Raw genomic sequence first — 16268 nt, 5'->3', positions numbered from 1 at the left:
ACATCTTTCCTGGCTTTTATCAGCGTAGGAATGACTTCCTCCGGAATGCCCTTTTCCTTTAGGATCCGGAATTCAACCGCCATGCCGTCAAACGCAGCCGCGGTAAGTCTTGGAACAGACAGGGCCCCTGCTGTAGCAGATCCTGTCTGAGCGGTAGAGGCCATGGGTCCTCTGATAACATTTCTTGAAGTTTCGGGTACCAAGCTCTTCTTGGCCAATCCGGAACCACGAGTATCGTTCTTACTCCTCGCCTTCTTATTATTCTCAGTACCTTTGGTATGAGGGGCAGAGGAGGGAACACATAGACCGACTGGTACACCCACGGTGTCACTAGCGCATCCACAGCTATCGCCTGAGGGTCCCTTGACCTGGCGCAATATTTCTTTAGCTTTTTGTTGAGGCGGGACGCCATCATGTCCACCTGTGGCCTTTCCCAACGGTTTACCAACAGTAGGAAGACTTCTGGATGAAGTCCCCACTCTCCCGGGTGTAGGTCGTGTCTGCTGAGGAAGTTTGCTTCCCAGTTGTCCACTCCCGGAAGGAACACTGCCGACAGTGCTATTATGTGATCTTCCGCCCATCGGAGAATCCTTGTGGCTTCTGCCATCGCCATCCTGCTTCTTGTGCCGCCCTGTCGGTTTACATGGGCGACTGCCGTGATGTTGTCTGACTGGATCAGTACCGGCTGGTTTTGAAGCAGGGGTTTTGCCTGACTTAGGGCATTGTAAATGGCCCTTAGTTCCAGAATATTTATGTGCAGGGAAGTCTCCTGACTTGACCATAGTCCTTGGAAGTTTCTTCTCTGTGTGACTGCTCCCCAGCCTCGAAGGCTGGCATCCGTGGTCACCAGGACCCAGTCCTGTATGCCGAATCTGCGGCCCTCTAGAAGATGAGCACTCTGCAGCCACCACAGTAGAGACACCCTGGTCCTTGGTGACAGGGTTATCCGTTGATGCATCTGAAGATGCGATCCCGACCACTTGTCCAAGAGGTCCCACTGGAAGGTCCTTGCATGGAACCTGCCGAATGGAATTGCTTCGTATGAAGCCACCATTTTTCCCAGGACTCGTGTGCAGTGATGCACCGATACCCGTTTTGGTTTTAGGAGGTCTCTGACTAGAGATGACAGCTCTTTGGCTTTCTCCTGCGGGAGAAACACTTTTTTCTGTTCCGTGTCCAGAATCATCCCCAGGAACAGTAAGCGTTTGGAAGGAACCAGTTGTGACTTTGGGATGTTTAGAATCCAGCCATGCTGTTGTAGCACTTCCCGAGATAGTGCTACTCCGACCAGTAACTGCTCCCTGGACCTCGCCTTTATTAGGAGATCGTCCAAGTATGGGATAATTAAAACTCCCTTTTTTCGAAGGAGTATCATCATTTCTGCCATTACCTTGGTAAACACCCTCGGTGCCGTGGACAGTCCAAACGGTAGTGTCTGGAATTGGTAATGACAATCCTGTACCACAAATCTGAGGTACTCCTGGTGAGGACGGTAAATTGGGACATGCAGGTAAGCATCCTTGATGTCCAGGGATACCATGTAATCCCCCTCTTCCAGGCTTGCAATAACCGCCCTGAGCGATTCCATCTTGAACTTTGATTTTTTTATGTATGTGTTCAAGGATTTCAAATTTAAAATGGGTCTCACCGAACCGTCCGGTTTCGGTACCACAAACAGTGTGGAATAGTAACCCCGTCCTTGTTGAAGTAGGGGTACTTTTACTATCACCTGCTGGGAATACAGCTTGTGAATTGCCTCTAGTACAGCCTCCCTGCTCGAGGGAATTGTCGGTAAGGCCGATTTGAGGAAACGGCGGGAGGGAGGGGGGGGGCGGGGGGGAGTCGTCTCGAATTCCAGCTTGTACCCCTGAGATACTACTTGAAGGATCCAGGGATCCACCCGTGAGCGAACCCACTGATCGCTGAAATTTTTGAGGCGGCCCCCCACCGAACCTGGCTCCGCCTGTGGAGCCCCACTGTCATGCGGCGGATTTGGAAGAAGCGGGGGAGGACTTTTGTTCCTGGGAACCTGCTGCGTGGTGCAGCTTTTTTCCCCTTCCTCTGCCTCTAGACAGAAAGGACCCGCCTTTTCCCCGCCTGTTTTTCTGGGTTCGAAAGGACTGCACCTGATAGTACGGCGCTTTCTTAGGCTGTGAGGGGACATGGGGTAAAAATGCTGACTTCCCAGCTGTTGCTGTGGAAACAAGGTCTGAGAGACCGTCCCCGAATAACTCCTCACCCTTATAAGGCAAAACTTCCATGTGCCTTTTAGAATCTGCATCCCCTGTCCACTGCCGAGTCCATAAGCCTCTCCTAGCAGAAATGGACAATGCACTTATTCTAGATGCCAGCCGGCAGATCTCCCTCTGTGCATCTCTCATGTACAAGACTGAGTCTTTTATATGCTCTATGGTAAGCAATATAGTGTCCCTGTCCAGGGTGTCAATATTTTCTGACAGGGAATCTGACCAAGCAGCAGCAGCACTGCACATCCACGCTGAAGCAATAGCTGGTCTCAGTATAACACCAGTGTGTGTGTATATATAGACTTTAGGATAGCCTCCTGCTTTCTATCAGCAGGTTCCTTTAGGGCGGCCGTATCCGGAGACGGTAGTGCCACCTTTTTAGACAAACGTGTGAGCGCTTTATCCACTCTAGGGGGAGTTTCCCAACGTGATCTATCCTCTGGCGAGAAAGGGAACGCCATTAGTAATTTTTTTTGAAATCACCAATTTCTTATCAGGGAAAGCCCACGCTTCTTCACACACTTCATTTAATTCTTCAGATGGGGGAAAAACTATTGGTAGTTTTTTCTCCCCAAACATAATACCCTTTTTTGAGGTACCTGGGTTTATATCAGAAAGGTGTAAAACCTCCTTCATTGACTCAATCATGCCACGAATGGCCCTAGTGGACATTAAATTTGACTCATCGTCGTCGACACTGGTATCAGTATCCGTGTCGACATCTGTGTCTGCCATCTGAGGTAGTGGGCGTTTTAGAGCCCCTGATGGCCATTGAATTGCCTGGGCAGGCACGGGCTGAGAAGCCGGCTGTCCCGTATTTGGCCTGTCGTCAAATTTTTTATGTAAGGAGTCGACACTTGCACGTAATTCCTTCCATAAGTCCATCCACTCAGGTGTCTGCCCCGCAGGGGGTGACATCACATTTATAGGCATCTGCTCCGCCTCCACATAAGTCTCCTCATCAAACATGTCGACACAGCCGTACCGACACACCGCACACACACACAGGGAATGCTCTTAAAGGAGACAGGACCCCACAAAAGCCCTTTGGGGAGACAGAGATAGAGTATGCCAGCACACACCAGAGCGCTATATAATGCAGGGACTAACTGAATTATGTCCCCTATAGCTGCTATAATATTTTCTGCGCCTCAAATCAGTGCCCCCCCCTCTCTTTTTTACCCTTTTCTGTAGTGTAGACTGCAGGGGAGAGTCAGGGAGCTTCCTTCCAGCGGAACTGTGAGGGAATAATGGCGCCGGTGTGCTGAGGGAGATGGCTCCGCCCCTTTTTCGGCTGACTTTTCTCCCGCTTTTTTCTGTATTCCGGCAGGGGTAATTACCACATATATAGCCTTTGGGGCTATATATTGTGGTTATTTTGCCAGCCAAGGCGATATTATTGCTGCTCAGGGCGCCCCCCCCCCAGCGCCCTGCACCCTCAGTGACCGGAGTGTGAAGTGTGTATGAGGAGCAATGGCGCACAGCTGCAGTGCTGTGCGCTACCTTGGTGAAGACTGAAGTCTTCTGCCGCCGCTTTTCCGGACCATCTTCTTGCTTCTGGCTCTGTAAGGGGGACGGCGGCGCGGCTCCGGGAACGAACACCAAGGACTGGGCCTGCGGTCGATCCCTCTGGAGCTAATGGTGTCCAGTAGCCTAAGAAGCCCAAGCTAGCTGCAAGCAGGTAGGTTCGCTTCTTCTCCCCTTAGTCCCTCGTTGCAGTGAGCCTGTTGCCAGCAGGTCTCACTGTAAAATAAAAAACCTAACATATACTAGGTAGTACCAAATCTTTCTTTTAGTGTGCCCAGTCTCCTGCGGAGCCGTCTATTCCCCCATGGTCCTTACGGAGTCCCCAGCATCCACTAGGACGTCAGAGAAAAAGTGTACTATTAAGTGTAATAAATCTAGCACACTTCTGTAGATCTCTCCATTCTGTAATGAAAGACATATTTGCAGCAAGGCTGTAGGATGACATACGTTTCTAGAAATGGGGAAGGTTTAGCATATAGCATTGCTACCTATCTCTATATATACATAATACACAAACTACCTGTTTCAAGCTGTTCCTCAGGCTTCTCATTTCAAGTTCTAGGTTTCTTAAAGTTAATTCAAGCTGTTGCTTTTCTTCCATTTCTTTGCAACATTGATTTTCTTTTTTCCTTAGTTGTTCTTTGCTCTTATCAAACAGCATTTCTGCACTCTGTCTCTTTTCTTCTTCTTGTTTAAGAGTAAATCTAACAAAAAGTAATGCATTTGTTTTCACTTTTACCACATTAATCCGGTACAGACTAAAATTCTATACAACATAAAAGCAATAGCATCATCGTAATAAATACCGTACCTTTACTGGTAGAATGTTTTGCTTTCTTAAAGGGCAGTACACACTAGAACAGGCCTGGCCAACCTGTGGCTCTCCAGCTGTTGTAAAACTACAAGTTCCATCATGCTTTGCCACAGTTTTGCTATGAGGGAATGCTAAAACTGTCAGGGCATGCTGGGATGTGTAGTTTCACAACATCAGGAGAGCCACAGGTTGGCCAGGCCTGCACTAGAGAGATGTGTGCTGAGCGATCTGTAAGACCGTTCAGCACACATCTCCCCCCCCCCCCGCTCAGCGCGGTTTGTGCTGAGCGAGATGGGGGAAGGGGGGGCGCTCATTTCACCCAGCGAGTGAAATGAGCGATGTACTAGATTGGCCTGCATGGGGCATACACACGAGAGATCCATGCTTAAAATCTAAGCAATCTAGTCAGATTGCTTAAATTTTAAGCACGGATCTCTCCGTGTGTACCCCCCTTAACACTGGTAAGGGGGGTACTCACGGAGAGATCCATGCTTAAAATCTAAGCAATCTGACTAGATTGCTTAGATTTTAAGCACAGATCACTCGTTTGTAGCCCCCTCAGCGATAGCGATGCGCGGCCCCGCACATCGCTATCGCCGCTGCTAGATTGAGCCTGCATGCAGGCCAATCTAGCAGGTCGCTCATTTCACCCGCTGGGTGAAATGAGCGGCACCCGTCCTCCCCCCGCATCGCTCAGCACACATCGCGCTGTGAGGCGGGAGAGATGTGTGCTGAGCGGTTCGCTCAGCACACATCTCTACCGTGTATACCCCCCTTTAGTAAAAATGCCCTAAATACAAAGTGTATATAACCCTATGCTAATTCTAAATCACAAGAGACACCAAATGTAGGAGATAAGAAATTGTTTTATAGTCCCAATTGATAATCTGCAAACTCCTCCAAAGTGGATGTACAGTGTATAAAAGAACCAATTACAAACATTCAGGGAAGCACTCACCAGACTTGCTTGTAGAAAGAAATGTTTTTAATAAATCACTCACATATGCAAAGGTCGACATTTCGGTCCTGGCATGGACCTTTTTCAAGACCAAGTTATGCAGCTACTGGGATCACATACAACTGGGCTCACCCCTGTGGCACCATAAATACCAGAAGCCACCCTCTCCCATTTCAATTAACCAATCAGCGAGTGGGGATAGTTAAAACCCCACAAGTAGCAAGTTAAAGACATAAAACATATATACTTACAACAAATAGGGCACAACCTGGTCACAAATAGACACATCCAAAATAAACATAATAGCCAAAGGAGACAAAACATTTTAAAATAGCAGGCGCGCTGTTATACCCGGCACTTCCGGGAGAAGGAACGCATGCGGCCAGAAGCAGACAGACATTCAGTGAAATGCACAGGAAATGCGCGTCACCGCGCAGTGGCCATGGCACCGTCAGGCACCTTTCCAAAACAAACCTTAAGCGCCGGAATAACTTAATCTCACCGCCCATATCAAGAAGATACATGATACACTAATGCTACTGGCCATCCGGAAAAGTGTATAGCGCAACCCCAACCGCTGCCTAGCAACCAACATAACTGGCATAAGAGTGCAATTACTGCGCTATCTGTATTTCTCTGACGTCCTAGTGGATGCTGGGAACTCCGTAAGGACCATGGGGAATAGCGGCTCCGCAGGAGACTGGGCACAAAAGTAAAGCTTTAGGACTACCTGGTGTGCACTGGCTCCTCCCCCTATGACCCTCCTCCAAGCCTCAGTTAGTTAGATTTTTGTGCCCGAACGAGAAGGGTGCACACTAGGGGCTCTCCTGAGCTGCTTAGTGAAAAGTTTAGTTTTAGGTTTTTTATTTTCAGTGAGACCTGCTGGCAACAGGCTCACTGCATCGAGGGACTAAGGGGAGAAGAAGCGAACTCACCTGCGTGCAGAGTGGATTGGGCTTCTTAGGCTACTGGACACCATTAGCTCCAGAGGGATCGAACACAGGCCCAGCCATGGAGTCCGGTCCCAGAGCCGCTCCGCCGGCCCCCTTACAGAGCCAGAAGCAAGAAGAGGTCCGGAAAATCGGCGGCAGAAGACATCCTGTCTTCACCAAGGTAGCGCACAGCACTGCAGCTGTGCGCCATTGCTCCTCAGCACACTTCACACTTCGGTCACTGAGGGTGCAGGGCGCTAGGGGGGGGCGCCCTGAGCAGCAATAAAAACACCTTGGCTGGCGAAAATACATCACATATAGCCCCCAGGGCTATATGGATGAATTTTAACCCCTGCCAGATTACACTGAAAAACGGGAGAAAAGGCCGCCGAGAAGGGGGCGGAGCCTATCTCCTCAGCACACTGGCGCCATTTTCCCTCACAGCTCCGTTGGAGGGAAGCTCCCTGGCTCTCCCCTGCAGTCACTACACTACAGAAAGGGTTAAAAAAGAGAGGGGGGCACTAATTAGGCGCAGTATAAACAATACAGCAGCTATAAGGGGAAAAACACTTATATAAGGTTATCCCTGTATATATATAGCGCTCTGGTGTGTGCTGGCAAACTCTCCCTCTGTCTCCCCAAAGGGCTAGTGGGGTCCTGTCCTCTATCAGAGCATTCCCTGTGTGTGTGCTGTGTGTCGGTACGTTTGTGTCGACATGTATGAGGAGGAAAATGATGTGGAGGCGGAGCAAATTGCCTGTAATAGGGATGTCACCCCCTAGGGGGTCGACACCTGAGTGGATGAACTGCTGGAAGGAATTACATGACAGTGTCAGCTCTTTACAAAAGACAGTGATTGACATGAGACAGCCGGCTACTCAGCTTGTGCCTGTCCAGACGTCTCATAGGCCGTCAGGGGCTCTAAAGCGCCCGTTACCTCAGATGGCAAATACAGACGCCGACACGGATACTGACTCCAGTGTCGACGGTGAAGAGACAAATATGACTTCCAGTAGGGCCACACGTTACATGATTGAGGCAATGAAAAATGTTTTACACATTTCTGATAATACAAGTACCACCAATAGGGGTATTATGTTCGGTGAGGAAAAACTACCTGTAGTTTTCCTGAATCTGAGAAATTAAATGAGGTGTGTGATGAAGCGTGGGTTTCCCCCGATAAAAAACTGATAATTTCTAAAAAGTTATTGGCATTATATCCTTTCCCGCCAGAGGTTAGGGTGCGTTGGGAAACACCCCCTAGGGTGGATAAAGCGCTCACACGCTTGTCAAAACAAGGGCTCTACCCTCTCCTGAGATGGCCGCCCTTAAGGATCCTGCTGATAGAAAGCAGGAGGGTATCCTAAAATGTATTTACACACATACTGGTGTTATACTGCGACCAGCAATCGCCTCAGCCTGGATGTGCAGTGCTGGGTTGGCGTGGTCGGATTCCCTGACTGAAAATATTGATACCCTAGATAGGGACAGTATATTATTGCCTGTAGAGCATTTAAAAGATGCATTTCTATATATGTGTGATGCACAGCGGCATATTTGCCGACTGGCATCAAGAGTAAGTGCGCTGTCCATTTCTGCCAGAAGAGGGTTATGGACACGACAGTGGTCAGGTGATGCGGATTCCAAATGGCATATGGAAGTATTGCCTTATAAAGGGGAGGAGTTATTGGGGTCGGTCTTTCAGACCTGGTGGCCACGGCAACAGCTGGGAAATCCACGTTTTTACCCCAGGTCGCCTCTCAACATAAGAAGACGCCGTATTATCAGGCGCAGTCCTTTCGTTCCCATAAGGGCACGTGGGCAAAAGGTTCCTCATTTCTGCCCCGTGACAGAGGGAGAGGAAAACGGCTACAGAAATCAGCCAGTTCCCAGGAACAGAAGCCCTCAGCATGACGCTGGGGCTTTACAAGCAGACAGGGAGGCAGTTTTGGAAGCCATTCACAAGCTGTATTCCCAGCAGGTGATAATCAAGGTACCCCTCCTGCAACAGGGAAAGGGGTATTACTCCACACTGTTGTGGTACCGAAGCCGGACGGCTCGGTGAGACCGATTTTAAATCTAAAATCTTTGAACACTTACATACAGAGGTTCAAATTCAAGAGAAGGGGACTACATGGTGTCTCTGGACATCAAGGATGCTTACCTTCATGTCCAAATTTACCCTTCTCACCAAGGGTACCTCAGGTTTGTGGTACAGAACTGTCACTATCAGTTTCAGACGCTGCCGTTTGGATGGTCCACGGCACCCCGGGTCTTTACCAAGGTAATGGCCGAAATGATGATACTCCTTCGAAGGAAGGGAGTTTTAGTTATCCCTTACTTGGACGATCTCCTGATAAGGGTAAGATCCTGGGAACAGTTGGAGGTCGGTGTAGCACTCTCTCAGGTAGTGTTGCGACAGCACGGTTGGATTCTCAATATTCCAAAATCGCAGCTGGTTCCGACGACTCGTCTTCTGTTCCTAGGGATGATTCTGGACACAGTTCAGAAAAAGGTGTTTCTCCCGGAGGAGAGAGCCAGGGAGTTATCCGAGCTAGTCAGGAACCTCCTAAAACCGAGCCAAGTCTCAGTGCATAAATGCACAAGGGTTCTGGGAAAAATGGTGGCTTCCTTTGAAGCAAAGCCATTCGGCAGATTCCACGCAAGAACCTTCCAGTGGGACCTGCTGGACAAATGGTCCGGGTCGCATCTTAAGACGCATCAGCGGATAACCCGGTCACCAAGGACAAGGGTGTCCCTCCTGTGGTGGTTGCAGAGTGCTCATCTTCTAGAGGGCCGCAGATTCGGCATTCAGGACTGGGTCCTGGTGACCACGGATGCCAGCCTGCGAGGCTGGGGAGCAGTCACACAGGGAAGAAATTTCCAGGGCTTATGGTCAAGCCTGGAGACATCATTTCACATAAATATCCTGGAGCTAAGGGCCATTTACAATGCTCTCAGCTTAGCAAGACCTCTGCTTCAAGGTCAGCCGGTGTTGATCCAGTCGGACAACATCACGGCAGTCACCCACGTAAACAGACAGGGTGGCACAAGAAGCAGTCAATGGCAGAAGCTGCAAGGATTCTTCGCTGGGCGGAAAATCATGTGATAGCACTGTCAGCAGTATTCATTCCGGGAGTGGACAACTGGGAAGCAGACTTCCTCAGCAGGCACGGCCTCCACCCGGGAGAGTGGGGACTTCACCCAGAAGTCTTCCACATGATTGTAAACCATTGGGAAAAACCAAAAGGTGGACATGATGGCGTCCCGCCTAAACAAAAAATTGGACAGGTATTGCGCCAGGTCAAGGGACCCTCAGGCAATAGCTGTGGACGCTCTGGTAACACCGTGGGTGTACCAGTCAGTGTATGTGTTCCCTCCTCTTCCTCTCATACCAAAAGTACTGAGAATTATAAGACGGAGGGGAGTAAGAACTATACTCGTGGCTCCGGATTGGCCAAGAAGGACTTGGTACCCGGAACTTCAAGAGATGCTCACGGAGGACCCGTGGCCTCTACCTCTAAGAAGGGACCTGCTCCAGCAAGGACCCTGTCTATTCCAAGACTTACCGCGGCTGCGTTTAACGGCAGGGCGGTTGAACGCCGGATCCTGAAGGAAAAAGGCATTCCGGATGAAGTCATCCCTACCCTGATCAAGCCAGGAAGGATGTAACCGCAAAGCATTATCACCACATTTGGCGAAAATATGTTGCGGGGTGCGAGGCCAGTAAGGCCCCGATGGAGGAATTTTCAACTAGGTCGATTCCTGCATTTCCTGTAAACAGGAGTGTCTATGTGCCTAAAATTGGGGTCCATTAAGGTTCAAATTTCGGCCCTGTCAATTTTCTTCCAGAAAGAACTAGCTTCAGTTCCTGAAGTTCAGACGTTTGTAAAAGGGGTACTGCATATACAGCCTCCTTTTGTGCCTCCAGTGGCACCTTGGGATCTCAATGTAGTTTTGGGGTTCCTAAAGTCACATTGGTTTGAACCACTTGAATCTGTGGAGTTAAAATATCTCACATGGAAAGTGGTCATGTTGTTGGCCCTGGCCTCGGCCAGGCGCGTGTCAAAATTGGCGGGCTTTATCCTGTAAAGGCCCTTATCTGATCTTCCATTCAGACAGGGCGGAATTGAGGACTCATCCTCAATTTCTCCCTAAGGTGGTTTCAGCGTTTCACTTGAACCAGCCTATTGTGGTACCTGCGGCTACTAGGGACTTGGAGGACTCCAAGTTGCTGGACGTAGTCAGGGCCCTGAAAAATAAGAATTTACTTACCGATAATTCTATTTCTCATAGTCCGTAGTGGATGCTGGGGACTCCGAAAGGACCGTGGGGAATAGCGGCTCCGCAGGAGACTGGGCACAAAGTAAAAGCTTTAGGACTAGCTGGTGTGCACTGGCTCCTCCCCCTATGACCCTCCTCCAAGCCTCAGTTAGGATACTGTGCCCGGACGAGCGTACACAATAAGGAAGGATTTTGAATCCCGGGTAAGACTCATACCAGCCACACCAATCACACCGTACAACTTGTGATCTGAACCCAGTTAACAGCATGATAACAGAAGGAGCCTCTGAAAAGATGGCTCACAACAACAATAACCCGATTTTTGTAACAATAACTATGTACAAGTAATGCAGACAATCCGCACTTGGGATGGGCGCCCAGCATCCACTACGGACTATGAGAAATAGAATTATCGGTAAGTAAATTCTTATTTTCTCCAACGTCCTAGTGGATGCTGGGGACTCCGAAAGGACCATGGGGATTATACCAAAGCTCCCAAACGGGCGGGAGAGTGCGGATGACTCTGCAGCACCGAATGAGAGAACTCCAGGTCCTCCTCAGCCAGGGTATCAAATTTGTAGAATTTAGCAAACGTGTTTGCCCCTGACCAAGTAGCTGCTCGGCAAAGTTGTAAAGCAGAGACCCCTCGGGCAGCCGCCCAAGATGAGCCCACTTTCCGTGTGGAATGGGCTTTTACAGATTTTGGCTGTGGCAGGCCTGCCACAGAATGTGCAAGCTGAATTGTACTACAAATCCAACGAGCAATCGTCTGCTTAGAAGCAGGAGCACCCAGCTTGCTGGGTGCATACAGGATAAACAGCGAATCAGATTTTCTGACTCCAGCCGTCCTGGAAACATATATTTTCAGGGCCCTGACTACGTCCAGCAACTTGGAATCCTCCAAGTCCCTAGTAGCCGCAGGCACCACAATAGGCTGGTTTAAGTGAAATGCTGAAACCACCTTAGGAAGAAATTGAGGACGAGTCCTCAATTCTGCCCTGTCCGTATGAAAAATTAGGTAAGGGCTTTTATAGGATAAAGCCGCCAATTCTGAGACACGCCTGGCTGAAGCCAGGGCTAACAGCATTTCCACTTTCCATGTGAGATATTTTAAGTCCACAGTGGTGAGTGGTTCAAACCAATGTGATTTTAGGAATCCCAAAACTACATTGAGATCCCAAGGTGCCACTGGAGGCACAAAAGGAGGCTGTATATGCAGTACTCCCTTGACAAACGTCTGAACTTCAGGAACAGAAGGCAGTTCTTTTTGGAAGAATATTGACAGGGCCGAAATTTGAACCTTAATGGACCCTAATTTGAGGCCCATAGACAGTCCTGTTTGCAGGAAATGCAGGAAACGACCCAGTTGAAATTCCTCTGTAGGGGCCTTCCTGGCCTCGCACCACGCAACAAATTTACGCCAAATACGGTGATAATGTTGTATGGTTACATCCTTCCTGGCTTTGATCAGGGTAGGGATGACTTCATCCGGAATGCCTTTTTCCTTCAGGATCCGGCGTTCAACCGCCATGCCGTCAAACGCAGCCGCGGTAAGTCTTGGAACAGACATGGTCCCTGCTGGAGCAGGTCCTTTCTTAGAGGTAGAGGCCACGGGTCTTCCGTGAGCATCTCTTGAATTTCCGGGTACCAAGTCCTTCTTGGCCAATCCGGAGCCACGAGTATAGTCTTTACTCCTCTCCTTCTTATGATTCTCAGTACTTTTGGTATGAGAGGAAGAGGAGGGAACACATACACTGACTGGTACACCCACGGTGTTACCAGAGCGTCCACAGCTATTGCCTGAGGGTCCCTTGACCTGGCGCAATATCTGTCCAGTTTTTTGTTGAGGCGGGACGCCATCATGTCCACCTTTGGTTTTTCCCAACGGTTCACAATCATGTGGAAGACTTCTGGGTGAAGTCCCCACTCCCCCGGGTGAAGATCGTGTCTGCTGAGGAAGTCTGCTTCCCAGTTGTCCACTCCCGGAATGAACACTGCTGACAGTGCTATCACATGATTCTCCGCCCAGCGAAGAATCCTTGCCACTTCCATCATTGCCCTCCTGCTTCTTGTGCCGCCCTGTCTGTTTACGTGGGCGACTGCCGTGATGTTGTCCGACTGGATCAACACCGGCTGACCCTGAAGCAGAGGTCTTGCCTGACTTAGGGCATTGTAAATGGCCCTTAGTTCCAGGATATTTATGTGAAGTGACGTTTCCATGCTTGACCACAAGCCCTGGAAATTTCTTCCCTGTGTGACTGCTCCCCAGCCTCTCAGGCTGGCATCCGTGGTCACCAAGACCCAATCCTGAATGCCGAATCTGCGGCCCTCTAGGAGATGAGCACTCTGTAACCACCACAGGAGAGACACCCTTGTCCTTGGAGACAGGGTTATCCGCTGATGCATTTGAAGATGCGATCCGGACCATTTGTCCAGCAGATCCCACTGAAAAGTTCTTGCGTGGAATCTGCCGAATGGAATCGCTTCGTAAGAAGCCACCATCTTTCCCAGGACCCTTGTGCATTGATGTACTGACACTTGGCCTGGTCTTAGGAGGTTCCTGACTAGGTCGGATAACTCCTTGGCTTTCTCCTCCGGGAGAAACACCTTTTTCTGTACTTTGTCCAGAATCATCCCTAGGAACAGCAGACGTGTCGTCGGAATCAGCTGTGATTTTGGAATATTTAGAATCCATCCGTGCTGTCGTAGTACTACTTGAGATAGTGCTACTCTGACCTCTAACTGTTCTCTGGACCTTGCCCTTATCAGGAGATCGTCCAAGTAAGGGATAATTAAGACGCCTTTTCTTCGAAGAAGAATCATCATTTCGGCCATTACCTTGGTAAAGACCCGGGGTGCCGTGGACAATCCAAACGGCAGCGTCTGAAACTGATAGTGACAGTTCTGTACCACAAACCTGAGGTACCCTTGGTGAGAAGGGCAAATTGGGACATGGAGGTAAGCATCCTTGATGTCCAGAGACACCATATAGTCCCCTTCTTCCAGGTTCGCTATCACTGCTCTGAGTGACTCCATCTTGAACTTGAACCTTTTTATGTAAGTGTTCAAGGATTTCAGATTTAAAATGGGTCTCACCGAGCCGTCCGGCTTCGGTACCACAAACAGCGTGGAATAATACCCCTTTCCCTGTTGTAGGAGGGGTACCTTGATTATCACCTGCTGGGATTACAGCTTGTGAATGGCTTCCAATACCGCCTCCCTGTCGGGGGGAGACGTTGGTAAAGCAGACTTCAGGAACCGGCGAGGGGGAGACGTCTCGAATTCCAATTTGTACCCCTGAGATACTACCTGCAGGATCCAGGGGTCCACTTGCGAGTGTGCCCACTGCGCGCTAAAATTCTTGAGACGGGCCCCCACCGTGCCTGAGTCCGCTTGTAAGGCCCCAGCGTCATGCTGAGGACTTGGCAGAAGCGGGGGAGGGCTTCTGTTCGTGGGAAGAGGCTGTTTGCTGCAGTCTTTTTACCCTTCCTCTGCCCCGGGGCAGATATGAGTGGCCTTTTGCCCGCTTGCCCTTATGGGGACGAAAGGACTGAGCCTGAAAAGACGGTATCTTTTTCTGCTGCGAGGTGACTTGGGGTAAAAAGGTGGATTTTCCAGCCGTTGCCGTGGCCACCAGGTCCGATAGACCGACCCCAAATAACTCCTCCCCTTTATACGGCAATACTTCCATATGCCGTTTGGAATCCGCATCCCCTGACCACTGTCGCGTCCATAATCCTCTTCTGGCAGAAATGGACATCGCACTTACTCTTGATGCCAGAGTGCAAATATCCCTCTGTGCATCTCGCATATATAGAAATGCATCCTTTAAATGCTCTATAGTCAATAATATATTGTCCCTGTCCATGGTATTAATATTTTCAGTCGGGGAATCCGACCAAGCCACCCCAGCACTGCACATCCAGGCTGAGGCGATTGCTGGTCGCAGTATAATACCAGTATGTGTGTATATACTTTTAAGGATATTTTCCAGCTTCCTATCAGCTGGTTCCTTGAGGGCGGCCGTATCAGGGGACGGTAACGCCACTTGTTTTGATAAGCGTGTGAGCGCCTTATCTAAGCTAGGGGGTGTTTCCCAACGCGCCCTAACCTCTGGTGGGAAAGGGTATAATGCCAATAATTTTTTAGAAAATAAGAATTTACTTACCGATAATTCTATTTCTCGGAGTCCGTAGTGGATGCTGGGGTTCCTGAAAGGACCATGGGGAATAGCGGCTCCGCAGGAGACAGGGCACAAAAAAGTAAAGCTTTAGGATCAGGTGGTGTGCACTGGCTCCTCCCCCTATGACCCTCCTCCAAGCCAGTTAGGTACTGTGCCCGGACGAGCGTACACAATAAGGGAGGAATTTTGAATCCCGGGTAAGACTCATACCAGCCACACCAATCACACCGTACAACTTGTGATCTAAACCCAGTTAACAGTATGATAACAGCGGAGCCTCTGAAAAGATGGCTCACAACAATAATAACCCGATTTTTGTAACTATGTACAAGTATTGCAGATAATCCGCACTTGGGATGGGCGCCCAGCATCCACTACGGACTCCGAGAAATAGAATTATCGGTAAGTAAATTCTTATTTTCTCTATCGTCCTAGTGGATGCTGGGGTTCCTGAAAGGACCATGGGGATTATACCAAAGCTCCCAAACGGGCGGGAGAGTGCGGATGACTCTGCAGCACCGAATGAGAGAACTCCAGGTCCTCTTTTGCCAGGATATCAAATTTGTAGAAATTTACAAACGTGTTCTCCCCTGACCACGTAGCTGCTCGGCAGAGTTGTAATGCCGAGACCTCTCGGGCAGCCGCCCAAGATGAGCCCACCTTCCTTGTGGAATGGGCCTTAACCGATTTAGACTGTGGCAGGCCTGCCTCAGAATGTGCAAGTTGAATTGTGTTACAAATCCAACGAGCAATCGACTGCTTAGAAGCAGGCGCACCCAACTTGTTGGGTGCATACAGTATAAACAGCGAGTCAGATTTTCTGACTCCAGCTGTCCTGGAACATATTTTCAGGGCCCTGACAACTTCTAGCAACTTGGAGTCCTCCAAGTCCCTAGTAGGTGCAAGGCACCACAATAAGCTGGTTCAGGTGAAACACTGACACCACCTTAGGGAGAGAACTGGGGACGAGTCCGCAGCTCTGCCCTGTCCGAATGGACAAACAGATATGGGCTTTTTTGAGAAAAAACCACCAATTTGACACTCGCCTGGTCCAGGCCAGGGCCAAGAGCATGGTCACTTTTTATGTGAGATGCTTCAAATCCACATATTTGACTGGTTTTAAACCAATGTGATTTGAGGAATCCCAGAACTACGTTGAGATCCCACAGTGCCACTGGAGGCACAAAAAAGGGTTTTGTATATGCAATACTCCCTTGACAAACTTCTGGACTTCAGGAACTGAAGCCAATTCTTTCTGGAAGAAAATTTACAGGGCCGAATTTGAACCTTAATGGACCCCAATTTGAGGCCCATAGACACTCCT

The 16268-nt window shown here is 49.5% G+C and overlaps 1 protein-coding gene across 4 annotated transcripts in view; it reads right to left on the bottom strand.

Moving 5' to 3' along the window:
- The window catches only part of ANKRD26 (ankyrin repeat domain containing 26), a 351340-nt gene that overhangs the window by 30998 nt on the left and 304074 nt on the right, over positions 1-16268 (bottom strand). For all 4 annotated transcript variants that reach the window (XM_063927217.1, XM_063927219.1, XM_063927218.1 and 1 more), the window contains one exon: positions 4294-4477. In XM_063927217.1, coding sequence (XP_063783287.1) covers positions 4294-4477 — 184 coding nt within the window. The remainder of the gene's footprint in view (positions 1-4293; positions 4478-16268) is intronic.

The sequence above is a fragment of the Pseudophryne corroboree genome, chromosome 6, assembly GCF_028390025.1.
Source record: "Pseudophryne corroboree isolate aPseCor3 chromosome 6, aPseCor3.hap2, whole genome shotgun sequence".
NCBI lineage: Eukaryota > Metazoa > Chordata > Amphibia > Anura > Myobatrachidae > Pseudophryne > Pseudophryne corroboree.
This window is presented reverse-complemented; position numbering and strand designations above follow the sequence as displayed.